The sequence below is a fragment of the Hemitrygon akajei genome, chromosome 8, assembly GCF_048418815.1.
Source record: "Hemitrygon akajei chromosome 8, sHemAka1.3, whole genome shotgun sequence".
NCBI lineage: Eukaryota > Metazoa > Chordata > Chondrichthyes > Myliobatiformes > Dasyatidae > Hemitrygon > Hemitrygon akajei.
Window position 1 is genome coordinate 180485788 of NC_133131.1, and position 12402 is coordinate 180498189.

The 12402-nt window shown below is 47.3% G+C and overlaps 1 protein-coding gene across 3 annotated transcripts in view; it reads right to left on the reverse strand.

Annotated features, from left to right (window-relative positions):
* Window positions 1–12402, reverse strand: part of mapk15 (mitogen-activated protein kinase 15) — a 182629-nt gene that overhangs the window by 130847 nt on the left and 39380 nt on the right. For all 3 annotated transcript variants that reach the window (XM_073055254.1, XM_073055253.1, XM_073055255.1), the window contains exon 5: window positions 3320–3450. In XM_073055254.1, the coding sequence (XP_072911355.1) occupies window positions 3320–3450 (131 nt within the window). The remainder of the gene's footprint in view (window positions 1–3319; window positions 3451–12402) is intronic.

Sequence of the window (12402 nt, forward strand, 5' to 3'; positions counted from 1 at the left end):
TGTCCGTCTGCACCTCAAACTTGGCCCCATACAGGTAGTCACTCAGTTTATCCACCACCGCCAATTTCAACGCCAGAAATTCCAACTTGTGCATAGGATAGCTTTTCTCGGAGGGCAACAGACTCCAGCTGACAAACGCAATGGGTCTCAACCCGGTGCCCCGGTCCTGATACAGGACACCCCCCAAGCTCTCTCGGCTGGTATCCGTATGCAGTACATACAGCAATCGGGGGTCCACAAAAGCCAGCACTGGTGCCTGGGTCATCAACTCCTTCAGCGACTGAAAGGCCTCCTTACATTTTGCGTCCCACCTCGGTCCAAAGGGCTCCGATGGGCTAAGGCATTCTCCACCCTCTTGTCCTTTTTTATCCCTCTCTTTCTTCCCCAAGGAAAGGTAACCACACAGAAGCTGATTCAACGGGTGACTCACTTTCACATAACCCTTCACGAACCTCCGGTAGTAACCATAGAACCCAAGGATTGAGTGCAGAGCACTCACAGTCTGGGGTCTTGGCCAAGTGGTAACCGCCTCTATCTTAGACGGACGTAGCTTCTCCATCCCGTGAGACTATGTGCCCAACGTAGCTGACAGACCTTTTGCAGATCTGGCACTTGTCCCAAGAAAGTTTTAACCCTTCAGCTTTCAGGCAGCCCAGCATCTTCACTAGCCTCGCTTCATGTTCTTCCTAGGTGAATCCAAACACTATGAGATCATCCAGATACACCAATACCTGGAGCAAGTTCATATCCCCCACCGGCTTCTCCATGACCTGCTGGAAGGTTGCAGGGGCTCCCGATTTGCCCTGGGGCATCCTTTCGAACTGGAAGAATCCCAGGGAACAAATAAATGCCATCTTCTCTTTGTCAGCCTCAGTCATGGGGATCAGGTAATATCCACTCCTCAAATCCAGCACACTGAACCACTTCACAACACTCAGACAGACCAGTGTGTCTTCAGTCCTCGGGACCGTATATTGGTCAGGGACGGTACGCCTGTTCAGAATCCTCTAGTCCACACACATCCATACCTTCCCATTCTTCTTTCAGGCCACTATTATTAAGGATGCATAGGGGCTTCGGGACTCAGTAATGATCCCAGCTTCCTTCAACTTACACAAATGCTGCTGAATGTCTTCCACCTCTGCAAGGGCCAATCTCCACAATCTCTCTCTAAATGGGGTGCCCTCCGTCACCCAGATAGTATAACGAGTGCTCTTGGAACAACCCACGTCAAATTCGTCAGTGGAAAAGACACCTGCTAGCTTCAACATCTTCCCTATCAACCTCCTCTTCTAGCCCGCAGGAACCGGGGAGTCCCCGAAGTTGAATGACTCAGCGGTCAACTTTCCCTCTTTTTCCAGTAGTTTCTCCCCGGTTTGTCTCACAGGGACACTGAACATTACCGTCACCAGGAACAGATGCGCCAGGGACATCCCCGCATGAAAGTGACCTCCCTCTTCGTAGTGTTCCTGGTAATCACTGCCATCCTGCTTACCTGTACAACCAGGTAAGCAGTTCGAGACTCACCAGTACCCCAGCACGAAATCCCAACTCCCCCTTGTGGTCTTCTGGAGCATCCACTAAGAGGGCCTTGTGCCCAGGCACTCCAGGAAATTTGGGGGTCCCCGTTACTCTCACCACTTTCCCGGGTAGTAACACCATTGGTTTTAACTGGGTGAAACACACAGCCCTTCGCCTAAATTTGGTCTCCGACCCAATGCAGCCACGCACTTCCACAAAAGCAGCTTGAAACACCGGGTGCACAGACAATATTACCAGAAAGATCTCTCCAGCCTTCTCTTTGCTGGCTCCCATGAGCCTCCTGACAAGAGGGGTGTTGGTCCCCTCCAGAAATGAAATGCCACCCTTCTCAACAGGGTCCGGACAAGCCAGCACTAATGTACCAAGAACCTCAGACACTCAGACCACATTGGCCTCTGAGAACTCAAGTTTACTGTAAAACAAACGGTACAACAATGTGACCTGCAACCCGGTATCAAGTATGGCTTTAGCATAAATACCCTCCATCCATAGCGGCACACTGGAGGATGGTCCCACTAAGCCATCAGGAATTGGGTCTTTCGCTTTGGGGGGGGGGGTGTTCCTTGATATATTGCTGGGAACGTGTTCCCCAGAGACACCAGGCTGTTCCCTCACTGGATCTCCTCCGTTTCTCGATACCTCTGTCTCTTAGGTACCCAAGGGCTCACTCTCCGAGGGGTTTCCCACCGCTCACACTCCCGCCTGAAGTATTCCTCTTCACCACAGTTATAACAGACTATACCGGCCACACCCACCCCCCCCCACTTCTCGCAGAACCCCGGCTACCCGCAGCCCTCCACATAGTCTGTCCCCTTAGGGGGTCCACCTCTCTACCAATCCTATCATACGCGGGCTCCACACCCGCTGTTAACAGCCGGGATATCTCAGTTCTCAACTCTGCCACAATCTCCTTTACCATTCCCCAGGTTGGGCTAGCCATGGTCACTTCACCACAGGGGCGCACTACCAAGGACTGTACCCTGCTGATGGAGCCCTCCCGCACTTCCAACGTGTTCTCCTCCTCCCGTACCTCTCTGATCAGCTCAATAAAAGAGTGAGGGGGTGTGTCTTACGAGACTGACGGAGACCCCAAGCAATCAGGTCCTGGGACTGGGCAACCTTGGCTATCTGGTCCATTCTTAACTGATCCACCTCAGCCGCCTGAATGAACCCTCTGCGCTGCAAGTCATCTTTTTTCTATCTCAATAAGCCCAGTCATGAAGGCCATCTGCGGCTGCAAAACAGACAATGCCAGCCCTGTGTTTTTGCCATGCTCGCTTTGGGAGGAACACCCGGAGATGCCAACTACCTTGCAGCTTCGACAGTGCCTGTGTATCGGGTCATCACAGGTCTGTGAACACTGTGGGTTCCAACTGCCAGGGTCGGCTACTATACATTACGGACACCCTTTCGGAGCAACGGTTCCTGTGTAACACGGGTGTTCAAGTGGGTGTACTGCCAGCATTCGCCTACTGATGAGAAGGCAAAAAGTGACAAAATCTCACTGGAGTTTGCCAGCGACATCACAATGCTCTGCTTCAGTGGGTGATGTTACACATGGAACTTTGTCCTGGCTAAATCTGCACCGAACAGAGTCTAGCCACTTTAGCCAGGACAAAGTTCCATGTGTAACATCACCCACTGAAGGTTGTGGAGTTCAATAAAGTGGGTTAAAGGTTTTGTTAAACATAAAACACCTCACTTTGTTTTATTTACAGCTGCAGCAGGAAGCCTGATGAGACAGGACAGTGAGAATGCAGTCAGTTCCAGTTAGTACCTTCTGATCCCGGTGGATGACATTCCCCGAGTGGATGTACTTGGTGGCCTTAAGCAGTTGGTAAAGGATGTAACGGATGTGAATGTCTTTCAGGAGGTTTCCTTTCCTTATCACTGCATGCAAATCCGTCTCTGTAACAAGCAAAGGATAGGCCAGTGTCTCTCACAAAGGCAAAAACATCAGAGACTGCAGACACTGACATTTGGAAAATAAACAAGCTACTGGAGGATCTCAGCAGGTCAGGCAGCATCTGTGGAAAGAAATGGACAGTCAATGTTTGGGGTCAATGCCCTTCTTAAAACATCGATCGTTTATCTCCCTCCACAAATGCTGCCTGACCTGCTGAACTCACGCAGCATTCTGTGTGTCACTCAGATAGAAACCTATCGAGTTTCCAGAATCCACTTTTATCTACACCCACAGGACAGGAGCTCCATCTTAACACACTCCTCCCACCCCCGACACACATACCCAACAGAGACGATCCCCCTACCCCCAATACAAACACTTGCCCTCCTCCCACCCCCGACACACCTACCCAACAGAGACCCTCCCCAGCCCATTACACAGACATTTCCTCTCCTCCCACCCCTGAAACACAAACTGTGTTAGAGACACTCCAAACCCCCACCCCAATACAGACATTTCCCCGCCTCCCATGCCTGACACACCAACCATGTCAGAAGACACCCCTCCCCCTACAGCCACATACACTTCGCCTCTTCCCACCAACACTGAGAGAAACCCCTTCCTCCACCACCACTGCACAAACACTTCCCCTTCCACCCCCGACACAGCAACCCTGACAGTCACCCCTTCCCCCTACCATCACTACACATTTTCCCTCCTCCCAACCCTGATAAAGAACACCCTACCAGCCCAATACAAACACTTTCCCTTCTCCCATCCCCGACACAACCCCCCCCCACCCCTACCCCCGATACAGACACTTCCCATCCCCAATACAGTAACCCTGACAGAGACACTCCCCCTATGCCCAATATAGACACTTTCCCTCCTCCCACATTGTAAGGTAAACAGGATGACCACAGTCCACACATTGTAATTGTATCCTAGTCTACCACTGCCAACACACTGTAATTTACCCAGGTCGACCACTGTCCACACATTGCAATTGTACCCAGGTCTACTACTGCCAACATTGTAATTTACCCAGTCGACGACTGTCAAAACATTGTAATTGTACACATGTCTACCACTGTCCACACATAGATAGATAGATAGATAGATAGATAGATACTTTATTCATCCCCATGGGGAAATTCAACTTTTTTTTCCAATGTCCCATACACTTGTTGTAGCAAAACTAATTACATACAATACTTAACTCAGTAAAAAAAAAATGATATGCATCTAAATCACCGTCTCAAAAAGCATTAATAATAGCTTTTAAAAAGTTCTTAAGTCCTGGTGGTAGAATTGTAAAGCCTAATGGCATTGGGGAGTATTGACCTCTTCATCCTGTCTGAGGAGCATTGCATCGATAGTAATCTGTCACTGAAACTGCTTCTCTGTCTCTGGATGGTGCTATGTCGAGGATGTTCAGAGTTATCCATAATTGACCATAGCCTACTCAGCACCCTTCGCTCAGCTACCGATGTTAAACTCTCCAGTACTTTGCCCACGACAGAGCCCGCCTTCCTTACCAGCTTATTAAGACGTGAGGCGTCCCTCTTCTTAATGCTTCCTCCCCAACACGCCACCACAAAGAAGAGGGCGCTCTCCACAACTGACCTATAGAACATCTTCAGCATCTCACTACAGACATTGAATGACGCCAACCTTCTTAGGAAGTACATTCGACTCTGTGCCTTCCTGCACAAGGCATCTGTGTTGGCAGTCCAGTCAAGCTTCACGTCTAACTGTACTCCCAGATACTTGTAGGTCTTAACCTGCTCCACACGTTCTCCATTAATGATCACTGGCTCCATATGGGGCCTAGATCTCCTAAAGTCCACCACCATCTCCTTGGTCTTGGTGATATTGAGACGCAGGTAGTTTGAGTTGCACCATATCACAAAGTCCTGTATCAGTTTCCTATACTCCTCCTCCTGTCCATTCCTGACACACCCCACTATGGCCGTGTCATCAGCGAACTTCTGCACATGGCAGGACTCTGAGTTATATTGGAAGTCTGATGTGTACAGGGTGAACAGGACCGGAGAGAGTACGGTTCCCTGCGGCGCCCCTGTGCTGCTGACCACCGTGTCAGACCTACAGTCTCCCAACCGCACATACTGAGGTCTATCTGTCAAGTAGTCCACTATCCAATCCACCATGTGAGAGTCTACTCCCATCTCCGTTAGTTTGTGCCTTAAGATCTTGGGCTGGATGGTGTTAAAGGCACTAGAGAAGTAAAGGAATGTAATCCTCACAGCACAACTGACCCCCTCTAGGTGAGAGAGTGATTTGTGCAGCAAATACGTGATAGCATCCTCCACTCCCACCTTCTCCTTATATGCAAACTGAAGAGGATCCTGGGCGTGCCTGGTTTGTGGCCTCAGATTCTGTATTATCAGCCGCTCCATGGTCTTCATCACGTGCGACGTCAAGGCAACAGGTCTGAAGTCATTCAACTCCTTTGGTTGTGGTTTCTTCGGTACCGGGACAATACAGGATGTCTTCCACTGTCTGGGTACTCTTCTCTGCTCCAGGCTCATGTTGAAGATGCGCTGTAGTGGTTCTCCCAGCTCAGTAGCACAGGCCCTCAGTAATCGTGGGGAAACTCCATCCGGTCCAGCCGCCTTGCTGGTACAGATCTTCCTCAGTTGACCTTCCACCTGTGCAGCCGTAATCCTGGGCTTGGGCAAGGTCTCCTGTGAGTGGCTATTTTCCTGTGAGGGAAGTAAGCCTGGTGTGGATTTCTGCGGTGAGGATGAGATTGAGCTGTCGAACCTGTTGAAGAAGTTGTTCAGCTGGTTCGCTTTCTCCACATCTCCACTTATGTTCGCCCTCCGCTTTGCACCGCATCCGGTGATGATCTTCATCCCATCCCACACCTCCTTCATGCTTTTTTCATGCTCATTGTAATTTTACCCCAGTCTATCACTGCCAACACATTGTAATTTATCCAGGTCGACCAGGTCCACACATTGTAATTGCATCTGGTATAACTATAAGACATAGGAGTAGAATTAGGCCATTTGGCCCATTGAGTCAGCTCTGCCATTCACTAATGGCTGATCCTTTTTTCCCTATTCAGCTCGGTCCCTTCTCCCTGTAACCTTTGATACAGTGTCCAATCAAGAACTAATCAAGCTCTGCCTTAAATATACCCAATGACCTGGGTTCCACAGCTGCCTATGGTAAAAACTTCAAAAATTCACTACACTCTGGCTAAGAAAATTCTTCCGCATCACTGTTTCAAATGGATGCCCCTCTATCCTGAACCTGTGACCTCTAGTCCTAGATTCCCAATACCATGGGAAACATCCTTTCCATATCTACTTCGTCTAGGCCTTTCAACATTCAAAAGGTTTCAATGAGATCCCCGTCACCTTTTTAAATTCCAGCAAGTACAGACCCAGACCTATCAAACATCCCTTTCATTCCTGAAATCAATCTTGTGAACCCTTTCTAAACCAGCACATCTTTTCTGGTCGAGGGAAGTGCCTGGTGTGAAAAGTGCTAGTCTTTGGCTTGAGAGTCTTTGGCGAGAAGGCTGAGGGAGGGACTACGCCAAGCACAATTGGAGAGGGTGAAGACATTACTGCTAAGCTGATTCAGTGTGCTACGTGTATGATGTGGGAGGTCAGGGACACTGATGGTGCCCCCGGCTGCTACAGCTGTGGAAAGTGTGTCCAGATTCAGCTTCTGAAGGAGCATGTTGCAGCACTGAAGAACTGGATGACCTCAGGATTATCCACAAAAATGAGGGTTTTCTGGACAGGACCTACATTGAGGTCGTTACACCGAGGATACCGGAAGAGAGAAAGGGGGCGACAATGAGGAAGGCAAGGATGCTTGAAGTACAGGAGACCCTAGGGGATGTACCTCTTGTAAACAGGTTCACCTTCTTGGAAGCTGTCAGGACAGAAGATACTGCCAGTCTGAGAGGCAGACAGGTCTGCGAGCCGAAAATTGGTGCAGAAGCAGAGCCGAGGAGTCAGACATCAGGAAGAGCCGTGGTAGTAGGGGACTCCATAGTAAGGGGTACGGAAAGGGGTTTCTGCAACAACAGGCGAGATTTAAGGATGGTGTGTTGCCTCCCTGGTGCTAGGATCCAGGACATCACTGGCCGATTGCAGGGAATCCTCAAGGGTGAAGGTGAACAGCCGGAAGTGGTAGTGGATGTCGGCACAAATGACATCGAGAAGAAGAGGAAGGACATTCTGCAGCGGGACTTCAGAGAACTCGGAAGAAGGCTGAAAAGCAAGACTTCCAGGCTGGTTATCTCTGGTTTGCTTCCAGTTCCTCGTGCTGGAGAGGGCAGGAACAGGGAGATAACGGATCTGAATGTGTGGCTGAGGAACTGGTGCAGGAAGCAAGGATTTACATTCTTGGACCACTGGGATCTGTTTTGGGGTAGAGATGAATTGTACAAAAGGGACGGGTTGCACCTTAATAGGTGGGGGACCAGCATTCTGGCAGACAGGTTTGCCACTGCAACACGGATGTGTTTAAACTAAGTAGTGGGGGGGAGGGGATGAACTGGAAATATAAGGATGGAGTTAAAGGGAAAGTGAAAATAAGAAAAGTTAAAAAGGACAACAGAATCAATGGAGTAGGAAGCTCAAGAAGAGATCATACAGTATGGCCAAGTGAAATAGGAATTGATATGAAAGGTGAGGGGAGTAGCCAATTAAAAGTATTATATATGAATGCACAAAATATAAGGAATAAAGTAGATGAGCTTGAGGCTCAGGGCCTGGGAAATGAATATTCAAGGATATACATCTTATCGAAAGGACAGACTGACTGGCAGAGGGGGTGGGGTGGCTCTGTTGGTGAGGAATGATATTCAGTTGTCTTCTTTGTTACCTTTTTTGTATCTTCTGTTGCTCTTTAAAAGCTTCCCAGTCCTCCGATTTCCCGCTCATCTTTGCTACATTATGTTTCTTCTCTTTTATTTTTACACTGCCCTTTACTTCCCTCGTCAGCCACGGCCGCCCCTTACTCCCCCTTAGGATCTTTCTTCCTCTTTGGAATGAACCGATCCTGCACCTTCTGCATTATTCCCAGAAATACCTGCCATTGTTGTTCCCTTGCGAGGGGGGACATAGAATCTGGGGATGTAGAGTCAGTATGGATAGAACTGAGAAATTCTAAGGGTAGAAAGACCCTAATGGGAGTTATCTACAGGCCCCCAAACAGCAGTCTGGATGTAGGGTGCAAGTTGAATGAAGAGTTAAAATTGGCATGTCACAAAGATAATGATACAGTTGTCATGGGGGATTTCAACATGCAGGTAGACTGGGAGAATCAGAATGGTACTGGACCCCAAGAAAGGGAGTTTGTGGAGTGCCTCCGAGATGGATTCTTATAACAGCTTGTACTGGAGCCTACCAGGGAGAAGGCAATTCTAGATTTAGTGTTGTGCAATGAACCGGATTTGATCAGGGACCTCGAAGTAAAGGAACCATTAGGAGGTAGTGACCATAATATGATATGTTTTAACCTACAATTTGAGAAGGAGAAGGGAAAATCGGATGTGTCAGTATTACAGTTGAACAAAGGGAACTATGGAGCTATGAGGGAGGAGCTGGCCAAAGTTCAATGGAACAATACCCTAGCAGGGAAGACAGTGGAACAACAATGGCAGGTATTTCTGGGAATAATGCAGAAGGTGCAGGATCGGTTCATTCCAAAGAGGAAGAAAGATCCTAAGGGGAGTAAGGGGCGGCCGTGGCTGACGAGGGAAGTAAAGGGCAGTGTAAAAGTAAAAGAGAAGAAATATAACATAGCAAAGATGAGCGGGAAACCGGAGGACTGGGAAGCTTTTAAAGAGCAACAGAAGATAACAAAAAAGGCAATATGTCAAGAAAAAATGAGGTACGAAGATAAACTAGCCAATATAAAGGAGGATAGTAAAAGCTTATTTAGGTATGTGAATAGCAAAAAAATAGTTAAGACCAAAATTGGGCCATTGAAGACAGAAACGGGTGAATTTATTATGGGGAACAAGGAAATGGCAGATGAGTTGAACAGGTACTTTGGATCTGTCTTCACTAGGGAAGACACAAACAATCTCCCAGATGTAATAGTGGCCAAAGGAACTAGGGTAAAGGATGAACTGAAGGAAATTTATATTAGGCAAGAAGCGGTGTTAGATAGACTGTTGAGTCTGAAGGCTGCTAAGTCCCAGGGACCTGATGGTCTGCATCCCAGGGTACTTAAAGAGGTGGCTCCAGAAATCGTGGATGCATTGGTAATCATTTTCCAATGTTCTATAGATTCAGGAACAGTTCCTGCTGATTGGAGGGTGGCTAATGTTGTCCCACTTTTCAAGAAAGGAGGGAGAGAGAAAACAGGGAATTATAGACCGGTTAGCCTGATGTCAGTGGTGGGAAAGATGCTGGAGTCAATTACAAAAGCGGAAATTACGACACATTTGGATAGCAGTACAAGGATCAGTCCGAGTCAGCATGCATTTATGAAGGGAAAATCATGCTTGACTAATCTTCTGGAGTTTTTTGAGGATGTAACTATGAAAATGGACAAGGGAGAGCCAGTGGATGTAGTGTACCTGGACTTCCAGAAAGCTTTTGATAAAGTCCCACATAGGAGATTAGTGGGCAAAATTAGGGCACATGGTATTGGGGGCAGAGTACTGACATGGATTGAAAATTGGCTGGCTGACAGGAAACAAAGAGTAGTGATTAACGGGTCCCTTTCGGAATGGCAGGCTGTGACCAGTGGGGTACTGCAAGGTTCGGTGCTGGGACCGCAGCTGTTTACAATATACATTAATGATTTAATCATATATAATCATATAACAATCACAGCACGGAAACAGGCCATCTCGGCCCTCCTAGTCCGTGCCGAACTCTTAATCTCACCTAGTCCCACCTACCCGCACTCAGCCCATAACCTTCCACTCCTTTCCTGTCCATATACCTATCCAATTTTACCTTAAATGACACAACTGAACTGGCCTCTACTACTTCTACAGGAAGCTCATTCCACACAGCTATCACCCTCTAAGTAAAGAAATACCCCCTCGTGTTTCCCTTAAACTTTTGCCCCCAACTCTCAAATCATGTCCTCGTTTGAATCTCCCCTACTCTCAATGGAAACAGCCTATTCACGTCAACTCTATCTATCCCTCTCAACATTTTAAATACCTCGATCAAATCCCCCCTCAACCTTCTACGCTCCAATGAATAGAGACCTAACTTGTTCAACCTTTCTCTGTAACTTAAGTGCTGAAACCCAGGTAACATCCTAGTAAATCGTCTCTGCACTCTCTCTAATTTATTGATATCTTTCCTATAATTCGGTGACCAGAACTGTACACAATATTCCAAATTTGGCCTTACCAATGCCTTGTACAATTTTAACATTACATCCCAACTTCTGTACTCAATGCTCTGATTTATAAAGGCCAGCGTTCCAAAAGCCTTCTTCACCACCCTATCTACATGAGACTCCACCTTCAGGGAACTATGCACTGTTATTCCTAGATCTCTCTGTTCCACTGCATTCCTCAATGCCCTACCATTTACCCTGTATGTTCTATTTGGATTATCCCTGCCAAAATGTAGAACCTCACACTTCTCAGCATTAAACTCCATCTGCCAACATTCAGCCCATTCTTCTAACCGGCATAAATTTCCCTGCAAGCTTTGAAAACCCACCTCATTATCCACAACACCTCCTACTTTAGTATCATCGGCATACCTACTAATCCAATTTACCACCCCATCATCCAGATCATTTATGTATATTACAAACAACATTGGGCCCAAAACAGATCCCTGAGGCACCCCGCTAGTCACCGGCCTCCATCCCGATAAACAATTATCCACCACTACTCTCTGGCATCTCCCATCTAGCCACTGTTGAATCCATTTTATTACTCCAGCATTAATACCTAACGACTGAACCTTCTTAACTAACCTTCCATGTGGAACTTTGTCAAAGGCCTTGCTGAAGTCCATATAGACTACATCCACTGCCTTACCCTCATCAACATTCCTCGTAACTTCTTCAAAAAATTCAATAATTAGATGAAGGGATTAAAATTCAATAATTCAATAAATTCAATAAATAATTCAATAAAAATTCAATAATTAGATGAAGGGATTAAAAGTAATATTAGCAAATTTGCCGATGACACAAAGCTGGGTGGCAGTGTGAAATGTCAGGAGGATGTTATGAGAATGCAGGGTGACTTGGACAGGTTGGGTGAGTGGGCAAATGTATGGCAGATGCAGTTTAATGTGGATAAATGTGAGGTTATCCACTTTGGTGGCAAGAACAGGAAGGCAGATTACTATCTAAATGGAGTCAAGTTAGGAAAAGCGGAAGTACAACGAGATCTAGGTGTTCTTGTACATCAGTCAATGAAAGCAAGCATGCAGGTACAGCAGGCAGTGAAGAAAGCTAATGGCATGCTGGCCTTTATAACAAGAGGAATTGAGTACAGGAGTAAAGAGGTCCTTCTGCAGCTGTACAGGACCCTGGTGAGACCCCACCTGGAGTATTGTGTGCAGTTTTGGTCTCCAAATTTGAGGAAGGACATTCTTGCTATTGAGGGAGTGCAGTGTAGGTTCACAAGGTTAATTCCCGGAATGGCGGGACTGTCATATGTTGAAAGATTGGAGTGACTGGGCTTGTGTACACTGGAATTTAGAAGGATGAGAGGGGATCTGATTGAAACATATAAGATTATTAAGGGATTGGACACATTGGAGGCAGGAAGCATGTTCCCGCTGATGGGTGAGTCCAGAACTAGAGGCCACAGTTTAAAAATAAGGGGTAGGCCATTTAGAACAGAGATGCGGAAAAACCTTTTCACCCAGAGAGTGGTGGATATGTGGAATGCTCTGCCCCAGAAGGCAGTGGAGGCCAAGTCTCTGGATGCATTCAAGAGAGAGTTAGATAGAGCTCTTATAGATAGC